This window comes from Lynx canadensis, chromosome A3 (assembly GCF_007474595.2).
Source record: "Lynx canadensis isolate LIC74 chromosome A3, mLynCan4.pri.v2, whole genome shotgun sequence".
In the NCBI taxonomy this organism is placed as follows: domain Eukaryota; kingdom Metazoa; phylum Chordata; class Mammalia; order Carnivora; family Felidae; genus Lynx; species Lynx canadensis.
This window is the reverse complement of record NC_044305.1, coordinates 24,422,136-24,439,448: the sequence shown is the minus strand read 5'-3', so window position 1 is coordinate 24,439,448 and position 17,313 is coordinate 24,422,136. Positions and strand designations below refer to the sequence as shown.

At 48.3% G+C, this 17,313-nt stretch overlaps 1 protein-coding gene across 1 annotated transcript; it reads right to left on the bottom strand.

The window, feature by feature from the left end:
• Positions 1-1,649: 1,649 nt before the first annotated feature.
• AHCY (adenosylhomocysteinase) lies at positions 1,650-16,410 on the bottom strand. Its single transcript, XM_030309759.2, has 10 exons — positions 16,250-16,410; positions 10,220-10,410; positions 8,770-8,845; positions 7,157-7,306; positions 6,143-6,255; positions 5,503-5,710; positions 5,308-5,395; positions 5,097-5,214; positions 3,863-4,057; positions 1,650-2,591 (listed from the first exon to the last, which is right to left on the bottom strand). The coding sequence occupies exons 1-10, from the start codon at positions 16,275-16,277 to the stop codon at positions 2,460-2,462; spliced, it is 1,299 nt and encodes a 432-aa protein (XP_030165619.1). The 5' UTR covers positions 16,278-16,410; the 3' UTR covers positions 1,650-2,459.
• Positions 16,411-17,313: the final 903 nt, after the last annotated feature.

Sequence of the window (17,313 nt, the reverse complement as noted above, 5' to 3'; positions counted from 1 at the left end):
CATTAGGTGACCCTCGTAAACTGAGCCTGTGGGTATGGATTAGGCTTGGATTGGGGACTCAGAATCCTACCCAGTACAAAAGCCAGCTCACTCTTGTGGCCCTTCTCAGAGCCTGTTTCCTGATCTGTAAAACAGGAATTCAAGTCCCTCCCAGGTTATCACGAGGAATAAATAAGCACTTACAGAGCACAATGCCTGACACACAATTAGGTATGCAAGAGACAGTGGTGGGCATGGTAATGGGATCTGCTTTGACCATTGGTATCATGATCAGTTGAGAAGTGGGTCCTATATCATTTGTTACTGGTAATCGTTGAAGTACCAAAATTTGTACAATTATTTACGGTGGAATTGCATCATATATGCAAGTAACTTATTGTTACATCATCTTGGGTCAGGCTGCTTGGCCCCTCTGAACCTCTGTCCTCATTAGTAACATGGGAAATAATACCACCTCATAGCCAGAGGCCAAAAATACAAAAATGAACAAACCATATTTGTGGAATGTTCAGTCAAATAGGGACATTTTGGGAGTCTGTGCAGCTCAAGGATTAAAACCAGGTGTCATCTTAGTGTTTGAGGCCTATTCTGCCTGTCCCCCAGGCCACCTTTCTAGCCCCTTACCTCACATCTCCCACTATAGTATAGCCAGACTACTCTTCCCTACCCCATCCCCGCAACTCACTCTTGCTTAAGCTGTTCTTCTGCCTAGAATGCCCTCGCCTTCAATTCCTCCAGTTAAAAATCATCAGTTCTTTCAAAATCCATTTCAAGCATCACCTCTTCTCTGCTGCCTTTCTCCTACTGCTGCCAGGGACTGAACTCTAAAGCTGGGCAGAGAAAGAGAAGTGCCAGGAGATGGCAAAGCTCTCTTGTGTGTGCATTCTCCCTCTAGCTCGAGATCCCAAAAGGCTAGGGTCAGGTCTCAAACATTCCAGTATCCACAGCAGGCCCTCCATCCAGTGGATGAACCTGAAAATAGTCTCCAGTTACCCTTTCCAGGTGGGTTCTTATTTTGCTTTGATTTCCAAGACCAGCACAGAGTTCAATATATGACCACTTAGGCAAATAGGAAGGAGCTCAATTTCCTTTAAGTGGCCTCTTACAAATTTTAGGAAAGACACTTAACCTCTATGAGTCTCCACTCTTATCTATAAGATTAGGATAACATTATTACTAAGCTTGTTGTGAGAATAAAGAAAATCAACTACAAAATACCCAGCATCCAGTAGGTACTCAATAAATAATAGTCCCTCCCCCACCCACACACACAGGAGACAGGAGAGGAGAACTGGATCAACCCAAAGTATAAATGGGGAGAAAAGGAAATATGAATTGGAACAGAAAAATATAAGGTAGAGGAAAAAATATGAATAGAGATTATAATAAATATAAGTGGGCTAAATTCACCTATTAAATGATAGTCTTTAGGTTAAAAAAACAGGCTTTTTACAAGAGACATACCTGAAGAGACAGAGTTCTCTCTTCACTTTACTCATTCTTCCAAGCCCAAGAGTTTGTCTGCAGCCGTTATCACCCTACACTGCAGAACAACCCCTCGCCTTCATCAGCACAGAACTATTATTACTGCTTACTCATGCCATATATTGTTGGCTGTGGATTACCTATATAATAAAGACTCAAAATTCTTTTAGGCACCAAATTTTTAATTTACCCACTTTCTTGCTCTCTTTTAACATTATAAACATTAATTAAACATTATAAACCAAATTAATATTTTTGATCCAGGGTTGTGATAGGAGCCATCATGTTACAAAGAGGTGGCAGATCTCTGCCTGCTTTTATGATTCTCTGGCCTCTTTCAACTTCTGGCTGTCACATCTCTTGTCCTTTTTTGGTTTTCCTATAACACTATATTCTAACCTCTGTAAAATAGGAACTGAAAGTACTGACCTCATTGTTCTGAGAAACCTCTTAAACAATAGAATGTCCAGCACTAAGCCAGGCTCTCAGGGACAAACTCCCAAGAGTTCCTCCCTGCCCTTTGATATAGTTCATTCTCATCAGTCATGGGCTGAGGAGCCAGTGAACCAGTAAATTAGAACATGAATATAAAGGCCATAGGTCAGGGGAGGGCCTAGATGGAAAAGTGCATGGGTTTTGTGACTACCACTGCCAACTTCCAACCTAAGTAAGGACTGACTGAGCAGTTCCAAAACCCCTCTGCTCATGGCTCCCTATGGTTATCTCCTGTGTACCTCTATCATGACCAGGGCTTCAGAAGGGGCTTCTCAATTCATGATGCCACACTTGAAGCAGTATGGGAGATGCAGCAGCAGAGGTTAAAGACTGAGTGACCAGTGCCAGGAAGTCAATGGGGGACATTAACAAACCTATTTCAAAGTTGGTGCCATTTGCTCTTGATGAAGAGAAGTGGAACCCCAGCAAGGCCAGCACCTTATAGCGAGCAACTATAAGGCAAACTACAGGCCTGGTTCTCAGTAGCGGTAATGATCAGGCTTGAAAGGGCCATCACGGGACAAGCCTAGGTACTTGGCCTGCTTCTCAGTCAGCTTGGTCAGCTTCACATTCAGCTTACCCAGGTGGGCTTCAGCTACTGCTTCATCCAGCTGGAGAAAAACACAGGAAGACCTAGAATCAGTGCCATGCTGTGCGACCCCGTACCTGCATCCAGCTACCAATAGAGACAAGAAGTATTCTGTGGGAGTATCTGTCATATGTGTTACAAATACTACCTCATTCTATCCTCACAGCCAGTTCAGCGGATGTGTTGTTTTTGGCTGCCTGGCTCCCTTTACTCAAGAGGGAACCATGCTACATACTTCCCTCCAACTATCCCTGGTTGGACCATCAACTACATCTCTTTCCTCACCCTCCACCAACACAAGCAACTAACCAAATGCTCCTCTGGAATATATCTATGGACAGAACATATATTCTATGACAGGTAGAGACAAGGACTGTTCAATTCCTAAAAAGGGAGGGAATCTTAAACTGAGAATATCAGTCTCAGCTCACCAGAGGCAAGTCTATTTGACAGATGAAGTGAATGTAAAGAAGAAAACAGCCAAGGCAAAGAGAAAGACGAATCCCTGGATCCAGTGTCTGAATCTTAGACTCCTCCGTTACATAGCCAAGACTTCCTTTTTAGATTAAAATGGTTGTGACTGTTTTAAAATATATCCTTAAGTTCTTTGTCCATAAATTCATAATACCCTTTCCATCACGAGGTAGAGCCCAATTCCTCACCCTTTGAGTGGCTTACTTCTTTTTTTTTTAAAAATTTTTTTTTTTCAACGTTTATTTATTTTTGGGACAGAGAGAGACAGAGCATGAACGGGGGAGGGGCAGAGAGAGAGGGAGACACAGAGGGAAACAGGCTCCAGGCTCTGAGCCATCAGCCCAGAGCCTGACGCGGGGCTCGAACTCCCGGACCGCGAGATCGTGACCTGGCTGAAGTCGGACGCTTAACCGACTGCGCCACCCAGGCGCCCCAAGAGTGGCTTACTTCTAATGAACAGAATAAAGCAGCAGAAATGATGTCATGGGACTTGGAGACAAGGTCCTAAAAGGCACTTGCAGCTTCCTCCTTTGCTTTCCTGTGGATCATTCACTCTAGGGGGAAGACCAGCTGCCATCTCATCACGACACTTAAGCAACCCTATGCAGATAGACCCATGTGGTGAGGAATTGAGACCTGCCAACATGGACATGAAGTGGATCTTCCAACCCAGTCAAGCCTTCAGATGACAACAGCAACTCACTGGGAGTCATACCCTGCTTTGGGCCTCAGTTTCCTCCTCTGTTAAATGTAGAGAATGATTTCTGCCCTGTGGAGGACACTGTGAGGACCTCTAAGAGGGTAGAGATGCAAACCCACCTTCTTGGGCAAGAAGTGGACCCCAACAGGGTACTTGTCAGGGTGAGTCCACAACTCTATCTGTGCCAGCACCTGGTTGGTGAATGAGTTGCTCATCACAAAGCTGGGGTGGCCCATGGCACAGCCCAGGTTGACCAGCCGGCCCTCAGCTAACAGGATGATACGGCGCCCATTTTTCAGCCAGTAGCGATCCACCTGCAAGTGGGCAAAGCAGCAGTGAGGGTTGGTAGGGCACTGTTGCCAATGTCCACCACTGCCTTATCCTACTCTGTGGTTCAGAAAGGCCTTCCTGCCTCCAATAGTGTCTGTGAAGGGCCTGGACTGTCCTAGAACAACCTCCAGCAAGTGGGTGGGACTCACAATTAATAAGAGCTAATATTTATTAAGCAACTCTGTGCTAGAGATCTCATGGGTCTGCTGTGAGAATTTAATGAGCTGAACAAGTAAAGTACTTGACATATGGCTTGGCAGATAGTAAGCACTTGGTAAGTATTAGCTAATAATTATCATTAATCCCACAGGCTAAGAACATACACAAACCGTGTGTGTGTGTGTGTGTGTGTGTGTGTACTTATCCCATCTGATTCTAATAACAACCCTATAAGTACTATTATTATCCCCATTTCACAGATAGAGAAACTGAAGTTAAACTAAAGAAGTTAAAAGAAACTAAAGGATTAAGTTGTGGGGCACCTTGGTGGCTCAGTTGGTTAGCATCCATCCGACTCTTGATTGCAGCTCAGATCATGATCTCACAGGTCATGAGATCGAGCCCCTACACTAGGCTCAGTGCTGACAGTGCAGAGCCTGCTTGGGATTCTCTCTCCCCCTCCCCCACTCATGTGAGTGCATGTGTGTGCATGTGCATGTGCATGCTCTCTCAAAATAAATAAACTTTAAAAAAACAAATAAATAAAGGGTTAAGTTGCTGCAGTTTGAGCCTGGACATTTTGAGGACAGATCCCATGTTCTCAACCACCATGCTAAATAAAAATTGAATGGAGTGGTGCTCAACATTGGCTGCCCAGCAGAATCATCTTGGGGGCTTTAAAAAATGGGGATGTCTTGGTGTCACCCTAAGATTTTGATTTAAGTGGCCCTGAAACCGGGCTCTCTTCCTCCCCCATCCCACTGCCCAGGTTGCCACAGCCTCCTCATCTACCCTTCTTGGTGACTAGCCCACAGTCATGTCCCCCACAGTCTCCCATCTGCCCACCCTGCTAAGGCTTCTCACCTGGGGCTTGATGTTCACCTTCTCCACAGCATTTTCGTTCAGCCACTTGACATCAATCTCTACATCAAAGTGTCCGATGTTACACACAATGGCATCATCTTTCATCTGCTCAAAGTGCCTGTTGGGGAGTGCCAACCCATGGAAGACCGTCAGGGACAAAGAGCAGCCCTAAGCCTCCTTTGCTCCCTGAGACCCCCAACCTGGCACCTACCGGCCAAGGATGATGTCAGTACAGCCCGTGGTGGTGACAAATATGTTGCCCTCCTGACAGGCCTCATCCATAGTGGTCACCTCATAGCCTGTGCAGAGACGGTGTCCACAGGTCATCCAGGGTGGCCCTGGAGGAGGGCCAGGGTGGCCCTCCTCTGGCCCCAGTGGCTGACAGCCAACCCTTGCCCTGTCATACCCTCCATGGCAGCCTGCAGTGCATTGATGGGGTCGATCTCCGTGATGATGACGCGGGCCCCAAAACCCCTCAGGGCCTGGGCACAACCTTTGCCCACATCGCCATAGCCGGCTACCACTGCCACCTTGCCTGCAATCATCACATCTGTGGCCCGCTTGATGCCATCTATAAGAGACTCCCGGCAGCCATACAGGTTGTCAAACTTGCTCTGAAAGAAGAGGGGCAAAGGGGTGATGGGGGCAGGCAAGGCCCCTGGGCCTCAGACCTACTCTCAGCATCCTGGCCTAGTGGGTCTTGGACTGATCACTTTTTCCCGCCAGCTAATGCACTCATATGCCCCTTGCTCTGATTAGCCCGAGACGTTCTCCCTAGCCTATGCCAGTCTAGAAGGCTTCCTAAGGATCAATTGCTAGGAGAGACTTGCTTAGAACCTGCTTCACTTTCAAGCTCTTGGTGCCCAGCCCTAAAACTCACTGTACAGTTCTTTCCCTCTTTAATGGACTTATTACCCTCAGTTATCACTCCCTTACCCCCCTCAAATGAAGGCTAAGTCCCTAGCCTGCAGCCTTCCCAGGGATCTTTCTTCAGAGGCCTACTAAGCTGCAATGGGAACCAACAGCTGAACACGACACTGACTCACCTTGGTGACAGAGTCATTGACGTTGATGGCAGGCACCTTCAACTTCCCGTTAGCCACCATCTTGTATAGGTTGTGGACCCCTGTTGTGGTCTCTTCAGAAATGCCTCGGATGCCTGAAAAAGAACGGAGGGAATGAGCCCAAGGCCAGGAAGGGACTGCCCAAGGGATAAACGGGGTGCCTCTGGGATGAGGCCACAAGAGCCTCAGAAAACCCACACCTCAACTCACCCAAATTCCTCATCTTTACCCGCCAAAGCTGCTCGTCTGAGTTCCCATTTCCATGACTGATACCATAGTCACCCAATCCTCCAGGCTAGCAGGCAAGAAGAGCCATCACCATCATCAGGCCAAAGGATTCCACCTCCCAGCAATCCCAAGCTTTCCATCCCTGCCGCCGCTGCCCTAGTCCCCACCACCATCATCTCTTGCATGGTCTCCCAGCCACGAACCATTTTCTACACAGGGGCCAGCAGTCATTTTTAATGTATATATTTTCAGAGAAATCTTTTAAATACCATCCACTCACTTCTCTTTGCTCTCAGGATCAAGCCCAACTCTTCTCTCTTGGTCTGTTGAGTCTGATTAAAGTTCCAGCTACATCCTGCAACTCTACCCAGTGAAGGAAGCTGCCATGCTGACTTCCTTTCTGTTTCCTGAATAGTCCATCCTTCCCTGCCTCAGGGCCTTTGCACTCACTACCTCCTCTACATTCCTCCTCACACTGCTTTTAGCAAAACTGACTCCTTCCCAGTTGTTCCCTGCCCTGGCCTATGCTTGCCCTTGAACCAGACCTTAGCCAGGCCTCCCCTCACCCCCCGCCCCGCCCCACCCACCACCACCTAGCCCCACACCATCAGAAATCAGGAGGCCAGGCCCCAGCATGTCTGCAGGAGCCTGCCATCCTCCCATCTTCCACAGAATCTGCTGCTCGAGGCAGTAGGAGTCCTGCCAGGCCTGCTGCTTTCACATGGGCAAGAACCACCAACACCCTGCCCACCCACCTGCCGCACTTACCTGACAGGAGCTGTGGGTACTTGGTGTGAATGAGATTCGTGAGGTCACCTCCATCATCCAGAATCATGTTGAGGGGCCCGTCCTTGAAGTACAGCGTCTGCTCAATGCACCACAGGTACTCCTCATCTGTTTCACCCTTCCAAGCGTACACTGGAGTTTGAGTGGCACAGCACATCAGGGCCTGGCCTTCCCCACTGGTGCCTGCTCCAGGAAACCACCTGAGCAGGGCCAATATAACCTACCTAATTCCCACCTCCAGCCCTTCTGAGGACTCAGGCAATGAAAAGAACACAACTTAGAACCAGATAGATCTGAGTGCAAATCTTGGTTCTACACTCACCAGCTGAGTGACTGAGCAAATCACTTCACCTCTGTGAGCCTCAGTTTCCTCACCTCCAATGGTACTGATTAAGTGAGATGGAGGTCAAGATATAGGTATCTGGAAATAATTATTTCCCTCCTTACCACTTTCTGTCTGGGCCTCAGCAACTGGGACCTCAACCTAGTGACCAGGGCTCCCACCCACAATGCCTACTGCTGGGATAAAGGTGCTACAGCGTTACTGAGCCACACTCAAGTGGACGCATGAGCCAAGATCCAAGAGTCATTCTGCACTGCCCAGCAGTCTCTGTGGTAGGTTGTCCCAGGCTAAGTCTGGCCAAAAAGTGACAAGTAGCAGCTACTATGCATAGAGCACTTTCTCTGTGCCAGACATTATTCTGACTGCCTTATACACCATCTAATTTTTCCTCACAGAAACACTCTGAGGCAGGCATTACTATCACCCATCATTTACAGCTCAGAGAGGAGCTAAAATGTGTCTAGGTCACGCAGCATGGGCATTCCAGAACAGGCATCGGAATCCAGGACTCCTGACTGCCAGCCCAGACTGGGACACTGGTATGGGGCTCTCAAGAATCTCCTGTGAGCAAACAACAGTGGCCAAGGAGGCCCAGATGCCACTCCCCCAGACTAAAGCAGACAATGGTCTTGAAAACAAGGCTCTTCCCAGAGAAGGGTCATGGAGCCCAAATAAGGCTGAGGGGCAGGGGAAGACATGACAGTCCAGGGTCTGGAACAGTCCTCCTCCATCCATTTCCTTCTACCTATGGCTGGTTAGAAGGAATTGTGAATGTCCCATTTAATCACCATCAGAGCTAACCACTCCCCTCCCCAAGCCCTGGCAGATGTGTGCCTGTTTCTCTAGCAGCTTGTGATAGTCTTTCCTCAGGTTCCTAGACCATCAGACCCTAGGCAATGGACCTCTGAGGCTCTTTTTCTACCCAGTATCCCTTCCTGATTCTTTTGGAAATAGACCTACATCCTTCCTTTAAGGAACTTCCTCTCTGTAACATCATGTGGTTCCCAACCATAAGATCCCACCCTTCCTGGTTACATGATTTGAGATGGGCCAGTAAGTGCATTCCATAGGATTTTAGATGATAGTGGGACAAAAAAACTCTTTCCTTAAATCACTAGACTAGAATTCTACGACCATGACTTCTCTCCCCTGCCATGGGAAAACCTGCCACAGTAGGAGTCAGTGAACCAAACAGGGAGAAGCAGAGCCCCTTCATGCATTCTCACAACCCGTAGCAACAAACAAGACTCACCAGGAATGCCAGCCTTGGCAATGGCAGCCGCTGCATGGTCCTGGGTAGAGAAGATGTTGCAGCTGGACCATTGCACCTACAACAGCCAACAAGACAGGGCTGCTGGTCACAGACAGCTCAGAAGCACTGGGATCACAGGACAGGGATAAAGCAAAGCCGTGGACAGAGAAGGGAGAGGCTCAGGATCTAGTCCCAGCTGACTCTTCAACCATAGGCTAGGGACAACTGATGAGTAGATGGGAGCCAGAGCATTGACAAGACCTGATTTAGGCTTTAAAACATCACGGGGTACTATGTGGAGGGTAAATGGCTCCACCAGGAAGCAAGGAGACAACTGAAAAAGCTGCTGTAAGAATTCAGCAAGAAATGCAATGGTAGCGGGGCGCCTGGGTGGCGCAGTCGGTTAAGCGTCCGACTTCAGCCAGGTCACGATCTCACAGTCCGTGAGTTCGAGCCCCGCGTCAGGCTCTGGGCTGATGGCTCAGAGCCTGGAGCCTGTTTCCGATTCTGTGTCTCCCTCTCTCTCTGCCCCTCCCCCGTTCATGCTCTGTCTCTCGCTGTCCCAAAAATAAATAAACGTTGAAAAAAAAAAAAAAAAAAAAAAAAAGAAATGCAATGGTAGCAGTAGAGGAGATGGTGGGTACATTCTGAAGGTTGAGAGGACAGAATTTGCTGCAGGATTAGTTGCTGGGGTGAGAGAGAAAGAGGAGTCAGGGATGATCCCAGGTTCTAGAAGGCTGGTGTTTCCATTTACTTACATGAGGAAGACTGAAGGAAGAAGAAGGGAATAGGAAATCATGAGTGTGGCCATGTTGAGGTTCAGAAGTCTACTAGATCTCTAAGTGGAGAGGACTGACACATCAGCTGCCGGATATAGAAGTCTGGAGTTTCAGGGAGAAGTCCAGGCTAATACATATATTTGGGAGTCAGCACCATACAGACAGTATCTAAGGCCACAAAATCACATCACTGGGTGTGAATGTTGAAATAAGAGGTCCAAGGAATGAGCCTTGGTGTACTCAGTTGGTTTTGGCTGCTCTTCCCTGCCCCATCTTGGGAAACCATCTTACTCCAAAACTCCCAGACAGATTGGAAGAGCTGCCAGCTGTTGGTACTTATAACCCAGGCTGAAACAATCAGAGCACACCATCCTTCCGGCACCATGTTTGGTCCATGGCAGGCACGTGACCCTGGGAGGGCCAATGAGAACCAGTCCTTAGATGACTCGGTAGGCCCTTGGTGTTGAGTTTTTCCTACCAGAGCTCCTCAATCAGGAAGATGTGAATTGAGGGAACTCAGAAACTATCTTCCCAGTCAGGGAGGAAATATGCATAACAATAGTCACCACAAAGGGTGGTGGCACTGTGACAAGCTTGGAGCCTCTGCCAACCGGAAGGGACATCACATTGGACTTCCCCTGCCCCCACACCAGAAATGCCAAGGGACTCACCTCAGCACCCAGAGCTACGAGGGTCTCAATGAGGACAGCTGTCTCCACAGTCATGTGTAGACAGCCAGCGATGCGGGCGCCCTTCAGCGGCTTGGAGGCCGAGTACATCTCCCTCATACGCATCAGACCCGGCATTTCATTCTCCGCGATGTCCAGGGCCTTGCGTCCCCAGGCGGCCAGGCTGATGTCGGCTGCAGGGCCAAGGTGGATGGGATTTCCATGAGCCGCCTCATCCCACCAACCACAAAGCACCACCACTCTCACTTATCCACTTGTGGACACAAAACACTAAATTAGGCAGCTCACAGCCTTGTGAGAGAACACATTTAATCAAAGAATCACACAGGTATGTGAAAATTACAACGCAGGTAAGTGTCCCTTAAAAATTAGCTATCAGGGTGCCTGGGTGGCTCAGTTGGTTGAGCGTCTGACTTCAGCTCAGGTCATGATCTCACGGTTCATGAGTCTGCGCTGACAGCTCGAGCCTGGAGCCTGCTTTGGATTCTGTGTCTCCCTCTCTCTCTGTTCCTCCCCGGCTCGCACTCTCTCCCTCTCTCTCCCTCTCTCAAAAATAAATAAACATTTAAAAAAAAGTTTTTTTTTAATTAGCTATCAACCTATACGTACCTCCCACTACCCTTTCTGTTGCCACCTACCAACCTCCTCATTTCCTAAAGACTGTAGCTCCTTGTGCTCCATCTTCCAAGTCATCATTCTCAGTGACTTCCTCCAACGCCTTGGGCTCAACACATGTGCTTCGTTTCCTTGACCATATGAAAAGGCTGTTTCCCCAAGACTGATTTCTTTCCACTTGGAGGAAACTCACCTGTGTAACTAACACTCTTGGCCTCTCTGCCCTAAGGGAAGCAGAGTGCCTTGTCTGATTGGTAAACTTGAGAGGAACAAAGGGCATGCTCAGTTCAGCTCTCCCGTCTTCTGCAAGCAAGCAGCAGCCAGCCAGCCTACAGGAAGCAATTTTTGCATACCTACCTAAGCTCATCTTGCCTGTAACTGGAGAGTAACTACTGAATTTGGCCTTTTGTTAGCAGGATCATCGGACTTCAACACTAATCTACACCCTCTGGCTTTGATGCTATTAGTTATGAGGGTTAAGTTTTGGCTTCTATCTGCCACCCCAAATGTTTCAAATTTGTCCAAATTCTCAGACAGGAAAGAAGGATACTATAATGCTCTCTCACCATCTCAATACTCTTCTAATAATCTCACCCTCTTTCTCTCCCAGGCCACACCAACCCATTCTGTAGGTCAGTGGTTGCAAACTTCCCCGATACAGTCATCAGGCATACTTGTAACATCTTCCTGAGAAAAAAAGATTCAATAGGTCTAGGAAGAGAGCTGGGACTCCTGGTGATTTTTATTATTAGGGAAATTTGGATCCTGCTAATCGCCCAAAGAGGTGGTGGGTGGAGGGAAAGGACTGTAGAGAATTTAATAACAAATAATAAAACTAAAACAGTCTGCCCCCTACTGTATAACTACTGTGCATTCAGAGATGAAATATTCCTCCCCCATGGGAGGGACTTACTCCCACAGTGCCTCAACACACAACCCCCTTCCCCTATCACCCTCTGGCCCCACCCCCACCCATCCACCTTGGCAGTCCATTACCAATGCTACTCTCCTTTGAAAACCTTGATTTCAAGCAAACAACTCTGGCCATGTCCCATCTTTCCAATCCTCTCTCCCTCTGGAGCCCTAACTACAATAAGAGTACAGTCAGTCAGGTCAGAACCTCTAATGCATTAATCCTACCAATTTCCACAGTCCCTCACCACACCACCTTCCTATTCTCAACTTCTTCCACAGGTTCAGATTCCACTGTCTCCTCTGAGAACTCCTTGGCAAAACTCCCACCCTGGTTAAACCCAACCTTCCACTGCACCCAAGCCAGAGAGTCCAGCAGGAGGAAAATCATCATATGAAGACCATAAGGGGACACTCCGCAATCCTAACACATTTTCATAGTAAATTCACTCTTCTTTTCCATTCTGTCCAAACCTCTAATGCCTCTCCTAAAATTTTTTTTTTTTTTCTCAACGTTTTTTTTTTATTTATTGTTGGGACAGAGAGAGACAGAGCATGAACGGGGGAGGGGCAGAGAGAGAGGGAGACACAGAATCGGAAACAGGCTCCAGGCTCCGAGCCATCAGCCCAGAGCCTGACGCGGGGCTCGAACTCACGGACCGCGAGATCGTGACCTGGCTGAAGTCGGACGCTTAACCGACTGCGCCACCCAGGCGCCTCTAATGCCTCTCCTTATCAACTAATGACCTTACTTCACAATTCACTGAGAAGAATTCAGAGCTATGCCATGTTTCCTCCATGGAATCCATTGGTCCTCATCTGTAGCTACACACCAAGCATTCTTTTGGTACAAGAGAGTGGTCTCTGCTAGGTGGGGCTTGATCCCATGTACTCTCACCTCCTTGCAGACCTCACTACTCCAGTGAACTGTTCTTCCCAAGGTCGCCCAAAACTGGCCTAATGCTACATCTAATGGTCAACTATCTATGTTCACGTGTCTCCCTGAAGCACTGCTCCCATGAATTTTGCCCTCCTTCTGAAATCCTGTCTTTTCTTGTCTTCTATGCCTATCCTTCTGTGGTTTTCTTCCTGCCTTCCAGGCTCCTTTTCCTATAACTCACTGTAATGTTTCCAAGCCCTCAGGGCTCCATCATCTCCCTCTTTCCAGAAGAGCTCATTACGTTACAGGCTTTAAATACCTTCCCTACAGCAATGGCTCCTACCCAAACTTCCAGCCCAAACTTCTCCCCTGAATTTAGGACTCCTATAATCCAACTTATCTACTCGCCATCTCTACTTGGATGACCAGCTATATGTATTATGTGTTGGGTTTGAGCCCCTGGGACTCCCGGTCCTCCTTCCCAAACTTTTACTCCCCCAACCTTCCCATTTTAGGAAATGAAACCACCATTCAACCAGCCACCCCAGACAAAACCTTAAGATTTCTTGATTCCTCTTTTCCCCTTTCGCTCCCTTCCAACCCATCTGCAACATCCCAACACATCTTGCCACGTTGGATCACTGAAGCAGCCTCTTCACTGGTCTCCCTGCTCCCACATGCTATTCTTCCCACAGAAGCCAGAGGAAGAAGCGTTTTAAAATTTAAGTTATATCACCTCCACTCTTCTGCTTAAGTAAAAAACAAATCTCCACTGGTTTGCCCTTACTTTTGAATAAAATCCTAACTACTCACTGCCCACCCTTCTCCCCCACCTCTCCACCCTTTTTCTCCTCACCAGCTGCTCAACCACATGGCCTTCCTTCAGAGAAGCTAAATTCATTCCCACTTAAGGGCTTTAATCCAAGCAATTCTCTTAGCCTGGAAGGCTCCTCCCCAAGCACCTGATATAGTATCTGGCACAGAGTAGATATTCAACAAAAACCTAGAAACAACAAAGAACTTGGTGTATATATTCTTGCTGGAGGAACAGAGAGTGCACCAGCGTTGACTCTACTGGTAGAGGGAGTAAGAGGATGAGTCAGGATTTTAGTCCCAGTGAGGTGGGAAGCTCCAAAGTTTTAAGGGGAGTATCATGACCAGATCTGTCTTTTGAAAAGACCCCTTTGGTTGCTGCCTGTGTCTATGGAGCAAGAGACCAGAGGAAGGAGGAAGACTAGAACTGGGGAGGTGGCCATGCAGACAGATAAATGTGAAGATCTCACAAAACGGAGAAAATACCATGACATTATCCAGATCCATGTCTGTCCTATACTTATCCTCTAGTCACCTTTGTATCTCCAGTGCTCAGCAGGGCCTGGCACAGAGAAAAGCAAACATCTACTAACCATTCCTGGTTGTTAAAAAGGAATGAGAGGGGGGTCCATGAAAGGGGCTGGCACAACACAGGGCGTGGCAAGAAACAAAACAAATGGGAACCCAGCATTTGCATTTACCTATGAAGAAAGAGCCCAGAGAGGGGTTTACCCCAGGTTCCACAGCCAGTCAATGGCAGAGGTGGGGGTGGTGGCCAGGCAGAGGTGTCAGAGCTACAGACAGAGGCCCTTCTCAAGGATCAAGGATCATGGGAGGGGCCCAGCAATAGCAGACAATAGGCTTTGTCCTATCCTGCTAAGCTCCATCCCCTCAGCCACCACAGGTTCCTCCAGCTAAAAATAACTCCTTCACTTGCCCTCATGACAGGCATGCCAGCCCCTGAGTTTTCCATAGATCCTTCAACTCCAAGGGCACGGAGGAGGGTCTAGTGTTCCAAGTTCTGGGTTTTTTTGGTGCCCAGGTTGCGAAGGAATTATAGAAGTTGCAGGAGCACCTATCTAGAGCAAACCAAGAGGAAGAGCCAATACCCCTTCTGAGCCTGTTTCTTCATCTGTAAAATGGAAACAATAATCTCTAACCTTGCTATGAGCCCTGAGGATTAAAGATGTGATGTGGGGAGCACCTGGGTAGATCAGTAGGTTAAGCATCTGACTCTTGATTTCAGCTTGGGTCATGATCTCACGGTTCATGAGTTCAAGCCCTGCATGGGGCTCTGTGCTGGCAGTGTGGAGCCTGCTTAGGATTCTTTCTCCCCCTCTCTGCACCCCCCTGCTCATGTTCTCTCTCTCAAAGTAAATAAACTTAAAAAAGGAAAAAAAAAAAAAAGATGTGATACGGGCAAGGTCTGGCATAAAATGCCTTTCCTGATGGCGGCTTCCTTCCTCCAATTCTATCCACCCAACTCCCCTACTTCCAAATGCAGCCTTACCTCCTCCCACATAACCCAATGCCCTCAACCCTGACTGGCTGATCTCTCCACAGTATGAGGAGCCCACATTCTAGCTCAGGCACTGATGTGCCCTTGACTTAACCTTTCTGTACTTCAGTTTCATGGGAACAACGGTCTATTCTGGCCACTTGATAAGCTACTATTTCTACAGAATCTTTGCAAGTCCATCCCACTAGTGCCTCAGTTTCTTTCTCTGTATAATGGGATAAAGTCCACCTCCAAAGGTTATCTTGTAAACACACAAATCAGCAGATACACTGCAAGTGCTCCATAAATACTGCTGCCTTTCTCCAGGTCTAATGGTGTCTTGAATTTACTTTAAAAACTGCTAGCAGCCTGAACAAGTTTGTGCTGAGAGTGCATTAGGTTTGTTCCAGGTGTGTTCACTTATATACAGTGGTGAAAAGGTGTGCTTAGAGGCAAACAAGGCCTACATTCATATCCTGCTAGACCAACTCACAGCTGTAAGATCCTGAGCAAGGTACCTTTATTCCTGTGTCTCAGTATATTCATCGTAAAATGAGAAATTGTCCCTTCTCCAAAAAAGTCGTGAGAACAAAATGAATTAATCTACAATAAAGATAGAAGGCGGTGCCCATCCCACAGTAAACTGCCCGGTGAACATTAACTATCAGTTTAACTGATAAATTGCAAGGATTTTTCTAAGCACTCCAAGTTTTCTTAGAGATTCTCTGCACGGCTGTCACTGTCGGCCAGGAGAGTGACCCTAAAGGTTGAGTAACGAACCCAAAGTCTCCTGTGAGGGGACTAGTGCCGACCTCAGGCTCGCTCTCCAGGCCTCTCCTCCCACGCCTGAGGGACTCCACTGCCCTCGCCTTCCCTACAGGAGGCCCAGAGAGGGGTGGGCACTTGTCCGGGTCCACCCAGCTGGCAGGATCGTGGCCTCCTGGAGTAGGTCCCAGCAGGTGCCAAAGGTCCCAGGCCGTGGCCAGGTGCGCGGTCCCCGCCAGTCCCAAGCTCTTCCGAGCGCAACACGCCGCCAGTTGGCGGCTCCGCAGCCCGCGTTGCTGCACCGAGCCTCGCGCGGCACGCCGGGACTTGTAGTCCGTGGCCGCCTCTGACTACCGCCTCGCTGGGACGTGAGAACTCCAGCCCCCAGGTGGCCTCGCGCGGCCACGATCGCGCCGAGCCAGCGATTCAAGGGGTCCTGAGAGCCCCGCGTCGGCCCCGCGGCCGCCTCCCCAACAGGCCCCCAGCGGGCGCGGAGTCGATCCGGCCGGCTGCACTCCTGGAAACTCACCGACTTTGTAGGGCAGTTTGTCTGACATGCTGACAGTGCTTCCGCACAGAATGGTGAACACGGGCGAAAGGGGCCAGGCCTGGGGCTACAGACTCGCACAGGAAGGGCGGCGCTGAGCAGGGATCTGTGTGTGGCGCCGGCGCCTTTAAATATCTTCCTCTAGTTTGCATATTCAGGATCCCGCTAGAGCTGAGTGGTCCGGGGCGGGGCCCAACGCAAGGGGGCGGGGCCGGGACCGGAACAGACTTCGATCCCTGCTAGGGAGAAAAACCGTTTTTTGTCCACGCTGGGTTTGGAAGGGAGCTCAGGGAGAGGCCTGAGAGCAAACCTGAGGCCGTTCTTTCTTTCATTCGTTCAGCTTGGAAATCCGAAGTCAAAACTGAATGGAACTGCCGTTCTAACCAGTTCACTTACCTGAGCCGCAATTTTCTCTTTAGTAAAATGGGCCAAATGATACCACATGGATTATACGTAAAGTTGCAATATGTCAAGTACCTAGCACACCCCAGATCTTCCACCCTGCTCCCCTCCAGGTAACCACTATCCTTAGTTTAGGTAAATTTGTATGCATTTTAGTACTTTACATATGTGTAAATCAAACGTTTCATAGAATTTTCTGTATTTGACTTTTATATAAATGGTACCATACTGTACTTAGCCTTCTGCAACTTGCTTTTTTCTGTCAATACTATGTTTGTACAAGTCACGTATATAGCTTAAATGTATTTATTTTTGCTTTTGCTGCCGGATATTATTTCGTTGTATACATGACATGATTAATTTATCTGTTCTATTTGCTCAAGTTATATACAGTCTATTGCTATTGCATACATACATGGAGCAATGGACGTTTCTGTACTTGTCTCTTAGTGCACATGTGTGGGTGTCTCTGGCGCAGAAATGTACCTAGAGCTGGAGTTTATGGGCTGACACATTGGTAACTTTCCTAGATATTGCCAAATTGCTTTCCAAGGTAGTTTCACCATTTACCCTCCCACTGGCAGTATCTGAGAGGGCCTGTTTTTCCACATCTCTGTCGTCACTTGTCAGCCTAACAAATTTGT